The 13,209-nt window shown below is 44.7% G+C and overlaps 1 protein-coding gene across 2 annotated transcripts in view; it reads right to left on the bottom strand.

Annotated features, from left to right (window-relative positions):
- Window positions 1-225: 225 nt before the first annotated feature.
- The window catches only part of LOC100216809 (putative glycosyl transferase family protein), a 74,989-nt gene continuing 62,005 nt past the window's right edge, over window positions 226-13,209 (bottom strand). The window contains exons 41-51 of one of the 2 annotated variants that reach the window (NM_001348664.1): window positions 10,011-10,187; window positions 9,304-9,351; window positions 9,035-9,193; window positions 8,839-8,952; window positions 8,682-8,770; window positions 8,240-8,398; window positions 6,552-6,654; window positions 6,338-6,457; window positions 1,200-1,250; window positions 922-1,104; window positions 226-696 (exon numbers count right to left, since the gene is read on the bottom strand). In NM_001348664.1, coding sequence (NP_001335593.1) covers window positions 460-696; window positions 922-1,104; window positions 1,200-1,250; window positions 6,338-6,457; window positions 6,552-6,654; window positions 8,240-8,398; window positions 8,682-8,770; window positions 8,839-8,952; window positions 9,035-9,193; window positions 9,304-9,351; window positions 10,011-10,187 — 1,440 coding nt within the window. In that variant the 3' untranslated portion in view covers window positions 226-459. Of the gene's footprint in view, window positions 697-921; window positions 1,105-1,199; window positions 1,251-6,337; window positions 6,458-6,551; window positions 6,655-7,882; window positions 8,040-8,239; window positions 8,399-8,681; window positions 8,771-8,838; window positions 8,953-9,034; window positions 9,194-9,303; window positions 9,352-10,010; window positions 10,188-13,209 lie in introns of those variants that run through there. The other variant, XM_020546976.3, reaches the window with a different exon arrangement.

Genomic DNA, 13,209 nt, shown 5'->3' with positions numbered 1-13,209 from the left:
GATTGATGCAACATAAGAGATTGTCCAGTGATTCAACGATCATCCAAAACATTGTTTCATAGTATTTATATTGTTTTATACTATATACTGAACTTATACTATTTATATTGTTTTATACTATATACTAAACTATTTATATAATAGAATTTAAATATTGGTACGAGGATGGGTAACATAATGAAGATGCCATGTCACGTGGATGGGTGCAACATACTAGTGCAGGCCTACTGAACCGTCGTAGCCTTAAAGAGAGGTTTGGTTAAGATCAAATCGACATACATCAGCTCATCTCTACTGCCGTAGCTGCCTCTCCGCATAATTAGTGTACAAATTACAGGGGCAATTATGTAGAAGGTTGTCATTCAAATCGAGCTCATTAAATTGTTCAAACTAACTAAGCAGCTCTCAGTAATTCCCAGAATATACAACAGAAAAATACGATGGATGCGGCAGGGCCTTTCAAATCTGCTGATTCGCCTTGTTCCCTGCAAGGATGAGGGAGATCTCCAGACCTCGACTAAACGCTTGATTGAAGAGGAAACGTGACTGGAATGTTGACACGAAGGGGAACCATGAGAAGACGACGATGGGCACAAAGATGATGGCTCCCATTCCTGCATCGTACATCCTTGCAATCTCACGGACTGAATCCCATAGCCCAAGGACTTTCACTACCCTCTTCCATGTTACGGCCAGCTGCCATGACAAGAAAAATTTAGTGAGGCGTGTGGCACCGGGCAAGTTACCAGCCATTAACTAGGCACTCCGTTCGTTCTTTTTTATTTGTCGCGTTTTAGTTCGAAAATAAACTGGCGGGTGACAAATATTCAAGAACGGATGTAGTACCAAATTTGATTCAATTAGATAGCACATTGATATAATGCAAGTAATTCCCGAACAAAATAAGGATGTTGTGCTTACACACAAGACACACCAGCCGGTTGCTATAAAAGCAAGTGCACTTGCAAATAAATCAGCAACAGTGAATGATGTGAGCACGATAAGAAGGGCAATTCCTGCAATTATCCCAATAGCAAGGACGCCCTGCAGAAACCTAACAAAAGTCGGCAAGGCTGTCGACTTCCTAGGAGTTGCAGTAAAAAGCTGAAACACAACAGGACAAAGCTTAGCTTAGAGTTCATCCATATATAATCTTAAAGCATGCAACATTTGAATGTTCAAAGAATTAACGTGAAAACCTTGAAAAGAAGAACCATAACAAAGAGTACAATCCATGAGAAGCCGTAAACCTGCAGTGACAAAAGGCATTAGATAGAAAAACAAAAACAAAACTCGGTTGGTGGTAGGATCCCATGTTAAATATAACATCCAAACGGTTGGTTATTAAAGTTTTTATATTGCTTAAATTGAACATTTAAGTTACAAATGTCTACTTCAAGACCAAAATCCATAACAAAATTATTTGGAAAAGGTAAAATAACATCATTCAACAAGGAAACATTATACATTGCCTTTCACACCACCAACAACAAAGGTTTTTAGTAGGCTAGAGTTGAAACTCGACAGAAGCCATAAATCAAGGTTCAGGCAGGAACTTGAATAGTTGTTTTTCATTCACTCCTATTCAAGTCCAAATCATTGGGTATGTTCTATCCTTTGACTACTTATACATTGCATTTCACATTATAAAAAATTACAATGTTTTGAGTTGCATAATGTTGACAAATAAACAGGGTTAAATTCTTTTAGGATCTAGAAAAGGTGAAGTCAAATGATCCCTACAACAATCAAATCTTGTAATATCCTGTGGAAGAGAACTGATGTCCTCCCTTTCCTCAAACAGAAAAACCTACCGAATGATTAGCTTAATAACATTGAAGAGATTTGACGTGAAAAACAAGAGTTCGCGACTTTTTTGCCATCTCAGTGGTGACCTTAGTTGGTAATGGGCAAAATAAGATTTTTTGGAAAGATTGGTGGCTTAATGGGGAGACCATTGCTGATTTGGCTCCAGAAATGGCTGCTGCGGTTGTGCCTAAGGAGGCTTGCTCTAGAACAGTTGCTCAATGCCTTTCTAACAGAAGCTGGGTTGGAGATATCAAGCCAGAGGTGTCCATCAATGGCATCCATCAGTATCTTCTCCTTTGGGATTTATTGGAGAATGTGGCTCTCACCGAGGAAGCTGATAAGCATATTTGGAGGCATACTGGTAACGGGACCTTTTCTTCCAAATCTTGCTATCAGGCCTTCTTCTGAGGTCTATTACTTTTGAACCTGGAAAAGACTTTGGAAGTCTTGGGCTCCTCAAAAATGCAAATTCTTACTTTGGCTAGCAATAAGAAACAAGTGTGTACTGCTAATAATCGGGAGAAGAGGGGGCTGCAACACCCACACAGTTGCCCTTTATGTGACCAGGAAAGGGAAACGATACAGCACATCCTCACTAGTGTTTTTGCCAGGCAATTCTGTTTCTTCTCTTTGATTCTTTCGGGATGTCTCACCTCGCACCTAGGGCTGACGAGCAGGCATTTGAGGTCTAGTGGAGGAGAGCCAAACAGTGTACAAGGAAAGAAAAGAGAAAAGGGATCAACTGCGTCATCAATTTGGGGGCTTGGTGCCTCTGGTTAAATAGAAATAGAACGGTCTTTGATGAGGATCTTCCCTCCATTTAGAGGGTGCAGCAGCAGTTCAGTGACGAGCTCACTTATTGGCTCTTGGCGGGCGCCAGGGGTTTGGGTCAGCTCGGTCTCCCTAGCTTCATGAGTAATATAGGATCTAATACATTTACTCCTTTGTAACCTTTTTTTTTGTTTCTGTTTTGGAAATGGTTGCAAGCCTTTGTTCTCTCTCTCTAATATAAGATGTGCAGCTCTCCTGCGCGTTCAAGAAAAAAAACAATATCTATGCATGATATGTAAAAATCACAATACAGATTTAAGGGGTGTTTGGATGCCAATTAGGACTAAACATGAGCTAATTATAATAAAATTAATTGCATAAGCATTGGCTAAATCGCAAGTTGAATCTATTAAGCCTAACTAATCCATGATTACCCCATATTTTGCTACAGAAAATGTGCTAATCATGTATTAAATAGTGTTAGTTTTGGTAAGCTAGAATCAGGGGTAGACATATGATTACCTTCCCCGTGTACTCTAGCCAGAATAGGTAGGGAATATGAGCTAATTAGTCAAGGATCAATCCGTGATTGGGTGTTTCTATAAACCATGTGATCTTTGCCTATATATGTGTAACCTCTGATACCATGTGGAAATGTAGCTAGAATAGTATTGATTGATTGCATAACAATGGCCGCGAGTTCAATAATGCGAGCTCTCGCACCTTCTTCCTAACCCACGGCATCCATCTTCGCATGTCTTGTCCCTACACCTCCTTGCTGAGCGTATCATCCGCACCATCAACAACATGGTTCGTACCTTACTTTTTAAGGAAGTATGCCCCCTTCCTACTCGGTTTAAGCGTTACATGTCGCAACTCACCTGCTAAACATCCTACCCACCAAAACGCTTCAAACCTCCATCCCCCATGTTGCTCTTTTTGGTGCTCCTCCACGGTACAATCATCTTCGTGTCTTTGGTTGCGCTTGTTACCCAAACCTTTCAGCCACAACCGCCCACAAGCTTGCTCCTCGCTCCATGCTCAGCACTTTCCTTGGCTACTCTCCTAACCACAAGGGATATCGCTGCCTTGATTCTCTCACCAATCGAGACATCACCTCTCGCCACGTTGTGTTTGATGAGACCTCATTTCCCTTTTCCCATCATTCATATTGCCTCCGTCCACACGATCTTGATTTTTTGCTCGATCCCACTGACTTTGTGCTGCACCCTATCAGTCCAGCACATTTTTTGTAGCCTACAGGTGTTCCCGGACAGCCACGTGTGGCCCCAGAAGCAACCACCTCCCCTCAGCAACGTCCGGGTGGGTCTGCTGCGGCTAGCCCTACTAGAGGGACGACCTCGACCTCCCCCGCGCCACACGAGGCTGCGCCCCTCGCGGCTGCGCTGATAGCACCGACAGCCTTCCCCGTGGCGTCTACAGCACCGGCGGCATCGGCTTCCCCCGCGCCACACACGGCTGCGCCGACGGCACCGGCCTTACATCCTGCTGCCCCCTGCTCATCTACACGCGTCACCGACATGTTGTGGAAGACTCGCCTTCTACATCTACACCAAGTCTTCCCAAGGGTGCAGTACCGATTCCTCCGATTGTCAACAACCACGTGATGACCACGCGGGCCAAATCTGGCCTCCGGTTCCCGTCCATCTACCAGGCCACTACGTTGTCTCCGTGCCTCAGACTTTCGGCACTACGTTGGCCTCCGGTTCCCAAGGGTGCAGTACCGATTCCTCCGCTCGTCAACAACCACGTGATGGCCACGCAGGCCAAATCTGGCCTCCAGTTCCTGTCCATCTACCAGGCTAATACGTTGTCTCCAGTGCCTCGGACTTTCAGCACTGCTCTCGTTAATCCAAATTGATGCGAGGCTATTGAAGTTGAACACTCTGCTCTTCTTGACAGCAACACCTGGGGTCTTGTTCCGCGCCCCCTCGCACCAACGTCGTCTCCGACAAGTTTCAGGCTGATGGAACTCTCAAACGCTACAAGGCTCAGTGGGTTCTTCAAGGTTTCACTCGACGACCTTACATCGACTTTGATGAGACTTTCAGTCCAATGGTGAAGCCTAACACCGACCTCACAGTACTCTCCCTCGTCGTGTCCCACGACTGGGCGATCCACCTACTCGACGTGAAGAAAGCTTTTCTCCACGGAAACTTGTCCGAGACTATCTACGCTGCTCAGCCAGCCGGATTAGCTGACCCATACGCCCTGACTTCGTTTACCACCTCAACAAGTCTCTCTACGGCATGAAGCAGTCCCCCCCCCCGAGCTTGGTATAGTCGCTTCGCCTCCCACCTGATGTCTCTTGGCTTCGTCAACGCCAAGGCTGATGCCTCGTTGTTCTCCTACCACCACGGGGGCGACACCATCTACCTACTTCTGTACGTGGATGACATTGTCCTCACAGCATCCTCCACGGCTCTTTTTCGGCGCACTATTGCAGCTCTTTAGGAGTTTTCTATGAAGGATCTCGACCAGTTACATCATTTCCTAGGGATGTGTGTTGAGCGGTGTGATGGCTGTATATTTCTATCAGAGCATCAGTACATGTTGGAGATTCTCAATCGAGAGGGTATGGCCGACTACAAGTCATGCACCACCCCATTAGACACTAGTCCAAAGGTTTTATCTAACACTGGTACCCCCTTGGCGCACTGGACGCTTCGGATTTCCGCGGTCTAGCAGGTGCTTTACAGTATCTGATCTTCACTTGACCCGACCTTGCATATGTTGTCCAACAGATTTGCCTTCACATTCATGATCCTCGAGAACCCCATCTGGCAGGACTAAAGTGCATTCTTCGTTATGTTCGAGGCACCTTGCAGTTGGGGTTGATGATCCATCCCTGCCAGAGCCAAGAGGAGTTAGTGGTGTATTCTGATGCAGGCTGGGCTGGATGTCTTGACACTCACAGGTCTACTTTAGGCTATGCAGTCTTTCTAGGTGACAACCTCATCTCATGGTCGTCCAAGCGCCAAAACACGGTTTCTCACCAACGCAGTCGCCGAGGCTTCCTGGTTGTGACAGCTCCTCACAAGTTACAGACACCACTACGTCGCGCTTCAGTGGTCTTCTGCGACAACATCAGCGCAATCTACATGGCCTCCAACCCAGTTCAGCATCAGCGCACCAAGCACATCGAGATTGACCTCCACTTTGTGCGAGAACGTGTTGCTTGTGGTGACATTCGCGTTCTTCATGTCCCAACGTCATCACAGTATGCTGATATATTCACCAAGGGTCTTCTATCCTCTGTCTTTAAGGAGTTCAGGACTCGTTCCACCGGCGGTCAAACTATGGGGGCGTGTTAGTTTTGGTAAGCTAGAATCAGGGCTAGACATATGATTACCTTCCCCATGTACTCTAGCCAAAATAGGTAGGGTATATGAGCTGGTGAGGCAAGGATCAATCTGTGATTGGGACATTGGGTATTTCTATAAACCCTGTGATCCTTGCCTACATATGTGTAACCTCTACCCTATTATGCAATCAATCAATACTATTCTAGCTACATTTCTACAAATAGGCTTAATAGATTCGTCTCACGAATTAGCCATCGCTAACGTGATTATTTTATTATTAGCGCATGTTTAGTCCTCCGAATTAGCGTCCAAAACCAGGACTAAACTTTAGTTTGGGGGTTCCAAACACGCCCGTATACTGATGAATAGTTAGTTAGAAGAACAATTGAAGGTCTTAAAGATGAAAGACAACTCAAAAGAGCACAACTTACTGCAAGAGAAGTATTATGATCTGTAATTTTAAGCTTGTACACAATGCCATACTGAAACATGAGAAATCTAAGGCTGAGGATTGTCTCAAGAATACGTCCTCTGAATGTCTGGATATGCGCCTGTATATACAATTATACGTATTGTTGTAAGTGAAAGGAACAAACCACTGAGGGCTCAAACATATAGTTGAAACACAAGTAAATTGCTACTGACCTGCTCCTCATCCCACCAAGATTCCCAACTGTTGTCGCCCTTTACACCAACTCCACCTTTATAAAGTAACCAGTTTGTCCAGTCATCAAAGTCCTCAACAGTCCTAGGAGAGAGGACAAAGTACATGAGAATTATGAAAAAACCATTATACATCATCCACAAATTTTACTGATGACTCTTAATTGAATCAATAGTGATCAAGTTTAGGGTTAGAGTTAGGGTTTCTCTCATTCTAACATGGTATCTAGCTAGGTTCTCCCTCCTCTTCTACCCTACAGCCACCACACCTCTCTTTCCCACATCCTCTTCCACGCCGACAACGGCCCATCCCAACCCACGGCGGCATAGACCGCACTCCATTTCACCTGGCTTCTCCTTCCCTTTCCAACGCCACACCTACGTCCAGCACACACGCACGCGGCGGCCCAACTTTCCCTCCGGCGGTAGCGGCCGTGCTCGACCTCACCGCCCATTCTCCTGTCGTGCCTTCCCATGGCCTCCAAATGCTCGGCACGCCTGCAGCATGCAGCGGCGCAGAATCTCTGGTCGATGCACCAGCGACTCTTTTCACCCGCGGCGGCGACGTGACCGGTTTCACCGCCACCGCCATCGACGTGGCCACTCCATCTCCCACTGCCCCTACCCTCCCTAGCAGCAGTACGGTCTTTCTGCACCACGGCAGCGCGCCCGACACACCCATCTTTACCCCCCAACAGCAGCGCTTTCTGGGTCATTGCCACCTCTCCCCACGGCTAGCGAAGCACCAGCGACCACACGCTGCCCCTTCCTCCGCGGCATGGTCCTTCATGGCGAACGCACCTCTCCCGCACCGAATGTCTCGCTCGCACCAAGCTCCACCACCCTAGTGCACCCCATTGCGGTCTATTCGGCTTTCACGCCTCCTCCTGTGCCCTCCATCAACCCTAAGCTTCTCCTTCATTGCCTCCACTGCCCACTCCACCATGGTGGCGGCCCTTGCCAATGTCCGGGCCACCGTGGCTACCACTCGGGACCATGAGCACACCGCGGCGGATAGTGTCTTCTCCTCGACCATAGTGTCGAGTCGCCTCTAGTGACCCCAAAGCCACCCCTCCCTCCAGGTTCGACGTCGCCGCCATCGCCACCCTCCACGCTCAGGCGATCGATGTCCAGAACATATGACCGCTTGTCTCCCGCTCCATCGGCGAGGTCGAGTATCGCACTGTGTCCAATGGTGTGGTCGAGGCTTCCTAGCTTCATCAGCTTCTTCATGAGGTCCACAGCCCACTCACACAGTAACGCACGGCACCCTCGTCTACTACGATAACGTCAATACAGTCTACCACTCCACCAATCGTGTGCATCATCTACCTCCACTTTGTCCGCGAGCATGTCGCTGTCAATAATGTCCATGTTCTCCGCGTCTCAGCCACTTCGTAGTTCACTGACATCTTCACCAAGAGCCTTCCTTCCACAGTTTCATAGAGTTCTGGTCCAGTCTCAACAGTTCTGGTCCAGTCTCAACATATGTACATGATAGAGTTGTAACTATGGGGGTGTTAGTGTATACCTCTATTGTAGTGAGCCTTGGCCCACCTAACTCTGTTATATCAATTCATTCCCAACCCTGATTAGGGTTAGGGTTTCTCTAATTCAAATGACAACAAACCTTAAAGGAAAATAAATTATGGATATGGATATAAACATACTTTTGCCACTCGAAACCAGAAGGGTTGAAAATGTAAGGCGCGAAAAGCCAGGACATAACGAGGAACCAACTACTGATAGTAATCAGAATAAATGAAGATGAACCGCCTTTTGTGTATCCATATGCAATGTAAACGATCAGGAGGAGAGCAACCTCAAGCCTGCGATAAGGATGTCTTTCAGATGGATTATCAAGTAATGCTAGCAAGTACAATTAACTAGAACTAAAGATTCCATTTGCTGTGCTAGGTCCATGTAATGTCTATAAAAACATATATCCAGTATTCCCAGGTATGATTCTGAACGTTATATACATAAATCAGGGTTTTATCACCAATGTCAAAACATAATTTATGGTAAAGTATTCAAAATATACATTATGATCGCTCTAAATGATAAATTCTTCCTGTAACAATTTATCTGCTTTGGTAAGTAACAACTTACGCTTTGACAAAGTGACTTCGAGAATAGAGCCTATAATTTTCAGCAAACTTTATGTGCCGAACAACAAAACCTCTTCCAGTAGCACGATACTGCATAAAGGAAAATGTCAACACAATTCAGGAAGTAACAATAGTAACGATTAATATATGTTTTGTACCTTTGCACCGCCATGAAGGATTGTTCTACCAAAGTAATGTGTCCTTGTTCCAAGCGAAAAGGTGAAAAACACCGAACAGAACTGGAGCTGCATTGTAATAAAACTAAAAACAGCCTGCACAAGATTGAAAATTTTGATAAAACCTGTAAATAGCATAAACCATTCCCCCAAAAGAAAAGAAACAAAGATAGATCACCTTCATCAGCCCCAGCTCCAGAATGAAACCCATTATCATCGGCACTGCTGTAAAAATACCAATCTGGACCAAAAATTGAGCATTCAAAGCTGCATCTAGTGCAGTGTTCCCCAAAAACCTAGCTTGGCGAGATATTGAGTAGTCAAGGCCAGAGAGTGCCTGAAAATTACAACAGACTGTCCCAAGTCAAATCATACAAAATGAAAAAGAAACACTAAGATAAAAAATTTCCTCAAACTAAATGATTTTGAAAAAATTGAAGTACTCACCAGATAAACCCTTCCATACAAGAAGATATACACAGTTAGAACAGTCATCTGTATGGATAAATCAACAAACAAGCTAAATGATCGGTTGTATACAACAACATAGGAGATCATGAAACATAAAATACATTATTACATAAACATGTCCAAAGCCAGTCAAAATACCAGGCTAAACCAAAGGATAGTACTAACTTGCAGAATAAGTTCCCTATGCAAAAATTCGTAACGAACCAGTTTTAGGGCAAGATCCAGGGAATGAGAAGACACAACCAGTTTCAAATTCAAATTTGTAAAACATGTTGAGAATTAAGAACAATCGAATTGTAATTTGCAACAAAAACATTGAAAATAAAGACTTGTCAAAATATTCAGGCAATCTAAAGGAAGTAATCAAGAAAAAATCCTTGCAAGTTCATCAAAACTTTTTCTGTCGAACAGCAATCTGGGACTTTCAAAGAAAAGGAGTTTCTATTTTAGTACTCCTCCAAAAACCTAATGTATTAGTTTTTAGAGAAGCCAAAGTGCAATGTGCACGCAGACTGCATCATTACTGTTACAGTTTCTAGCTACACTGACACTGAAGTTTCAGGGTTCTTTTTATAATTGCAACTACAGATGCCATGAAAGAGCTCAGCACACATAAGATGCTAGCGAGAGAACCACAAGTATACAAACCATGTAAAAAGAGAGCAAGGGAGGTAGGGGAGTACCATCGTGCAGACATAATAACCAACAGTGGTGAAAAAGAAGGTTAGCATCCTGAAGAAATCAAATAACTGGCCCAGACGGTACACATCTCGGCTGAGAACTTGCTCACCATTGCCTCCAGCAACTTTCCCCTCAAATAGTGCAATTTGGTTCAAGCCAACATCACGCCCTTTCCCCACCTGAAACAAAGGATACTTTTATATTCTCTTTTAGAGATAAAACAAAGGACACTTTTATATTCCCTTTTGGAGATAAACTTTAGGTGATTGCAGATGTGGCATAATGGCAATGCACCCATTGGCTAAATGCAAGCATTCATGCGCTTCAAAAAAAATCTAAAAGAGGACATGAATATAAGAAAGCTAGCATATGCACCCTTGGAAATTTGTGGGTAGGAAGGACTGAGGAGGATTAGACGAAGAGGAAGCAGAGGACTGATTGAGTATATTCAAGTACAGTGGGTCACCTAGCTATAGCCTAGGTTAGCGTCCAGGAGGCTACTCGCTTCGCCGGAACGGCGTGATAACCATGGTATTAATTAATATTAAGAAGGAAACGGTGTATGAAAATCCATACAAAAAGACAATTCAACCCTCCCTCCCTCCCCCCCCCACCCACAAAAACCTGTTCTATAGTGGATCCTGCTTCCATTTTTTTCTTGAATACGCATGAGAGTTGCGTACCATTGTATTAAGAAGAAAGGGGTAAAGAAGCCCCAAAAAACACAGAGGCACCGAACAAACACACACCAACTACTCAAAGACTCTGCCGAAACAAACAGCAAAAAACTACCACACCCACACTATTCTGGGGGGGGTGCGGGTTATAGGGCCTGCTTCCATTCTTGCTTTAGTTGAATGATGAAAAAATCTCATATCCAGTTCCTTTGGGGATGGAATCTAAATAATTCACCTACCAAATAAAAAAACCTAGCGCAGATAATCATGTATTAAGAGCAAGATTAGCTAAACACACACACATGAACGCACTCCCATTAGAGCATCTCCAACAGTGACTTGTCTCAGTGCCCGAAATTAAATTATAGGGCTCAAGCTACAAAAAACTGCTCCAACAGTGCCCTATTTTACAAAAAACAATGTCAAAAAAATATAGTCACCTATTGAAGTGCCACAAACATACTGAAACTTATTGGGCTGCCCCATATCTAGATCTAAACGAACGAATGCTTTACCAAACTTTCCTGTCCAAACGAACGGAGTAGATTAACAAATGTCGGTTAATCACTTGATTTGGGGCTTTACTGTTGGAGCTTATATTTTTGTTGGTTCCCTAAATTCTATAAAATATATCTTTTTAAAAATTTTAGGGCACTTTCATGTGGCACATTGTTGGAGATGCTCTTATATTTCTTCCACGAAACCTCTAGCTTACCCCTTTATCTTAAAATCTCCTCCACTGGCTTTTCAAGCGATGACACTATTAATTCATGATAGGTAGGAGGTTTGTACCCATGGCCATATTGTCCAACAGATTCCATCATAATCTCATAGGCCCGAAAAATTGCTACAATAAATGGAATGCCACAATGATAAAAGAAATCAGCCACATGCATATTCGTCCTCTCCTTTTCGTCCTTGGGTTTCATGCACTGCTCTACAGAGGATTGGGATTTTTCCTTTGAGTGCCTTTCCTCAACCATCTCTTATGACTTCTGGTGTCTTTTTTATCACTAAAGTGATTGTTCGTTTGAAATTTAGGCCGGACCAGATTTCTTCCTTTTGGAAGTTGACCCAGAATTTGGAGCTAGGGTGCATAAAGATGCATTTGATGATGTTGAGCCTGTTGGATGTGACCTCAACCTCAACCTCCTGAGTCTCCTCTTCTTGCCCCTCTTCTTCATCATCAATATCAGGGTTTTGAAAATCCACGACTACGACGCGCCTAGGCGCTAGGCCACGACCTCCCGTCTGGACTAGGGGGGTAGGCGGGCTGCTAGGCGTTTGGAGCGACTAGGCGGCGCCGAGCGGCGATTCCGCGCGCCCAGGAGAACAGGCGGCCGCGTAGGCGTGCTAGGCACGCGCGCGCGGGAAAATGGCGGGCGGGAAAAGGTCGCGAGCGCAGGAGAGCAAATGGCGCGCGTGGGGTAGAAAATAGGACGCGCGCGGTAGAGAAAAGGCTGGCGCGCGCAGAAAAACTGTACGCCAGAAAAAGAAGCTGTACGCCAGAAAAGGAAGGAAGGATAGAAAACACGAGGTAGAGAAGACCCCTGTTGCTGCTTGCTTCTCTCCTGTACGCCGGACCCTTGCTTCTCTCCTCCCAATCTTGTTTCTCTCCTGTACGCGGGCGGCTACTGCTTGCTGAAGGTTTCTCTCCTGTACGCGCGACAGCAGACAGCGCAAGGTTTGTTCCTCGTCCCCTGCTTCTCTCCTCTCATCTCCTCTGTTATTCCCATTTTCAGTTTCTAATTTGTTGACTGTTGGCTTGGACTCAGATGACAGAGGGTATGTCTACTGGTCCTTCCCTATTTTTTATCTATAAATGTATATATTATATAATTTGGCAAAACACCTAGAAAAACGCCTAGCATCGCCTAGGCAAGCCTAGGCTGGACTAGTCCCTTGGCTAAGGGTCATCGCCTAGATTCCGCCTAGCACCTAGCAAAACTATGATCAATATACACCTTACTAGTTCTTGCAATCTTGCACTCTTCAATAATCTTGCATCTCTCATTAATGTTGTTGTAGTTTTGGAACATTTTTGAACATCTCCAAAACCAGCACCAAGGCGTTGCTTCAATCTCTTGATGCCTAAATGCATTTGCTTCCCACAGAGTACAATTGCACCAAATCTTTATTTGTCAAATCTGCAGCAATGTTTCCTAAATGAGTTAGTTTGCTGGGTCATGGCTGGGGCTAAGCACCTTGGCAGTCTAAGGCTGGCTGAAGCTCTGTGGGTGGCTGAGTCAAATTAGTTCTGGTCTTTTTGTTTTCAGTTTATTTGAGACCTGCATGCTTTTCTGCTGTTTGCCTCTTCTAGTGTTCCTGTTGTGGCTTATGAGGTAGCTGGAGCATTGTAGCTCTGTTGCAGGCAGGTTTCTTTTTTTCTTTTTTTATATTTGTCAGCTCTTTTGGGCTTGTACTTTGGTCCTTTTCTAGACTTTTCTCCTCTTAATTTAATGATGTGCAGCTCTCTTGCGCGTTCAAGAAAATAATCTGGCCAAAATCAATACTTCAAGTCAAG

The sequence above is a fragment of the Zea mays genome, chromosome 1 (genome assembly GCF_902167145.1).
Source record: "Zea mays cultivar B73 chromosome 1, Zm-B73-REFERENCE-NAM-5.0, whole genome shotgun sequence".
In the NCBI taxonomy this organism is placed as follows: Eukaryota; Viridiplantae; Streptophyta; class Magnoliopsida; order Poales; family Poaceae; genus Zea; species Zea mays.
This window is presented reverse-complemented; position numbering and strand designations above follow the sequence as displayed.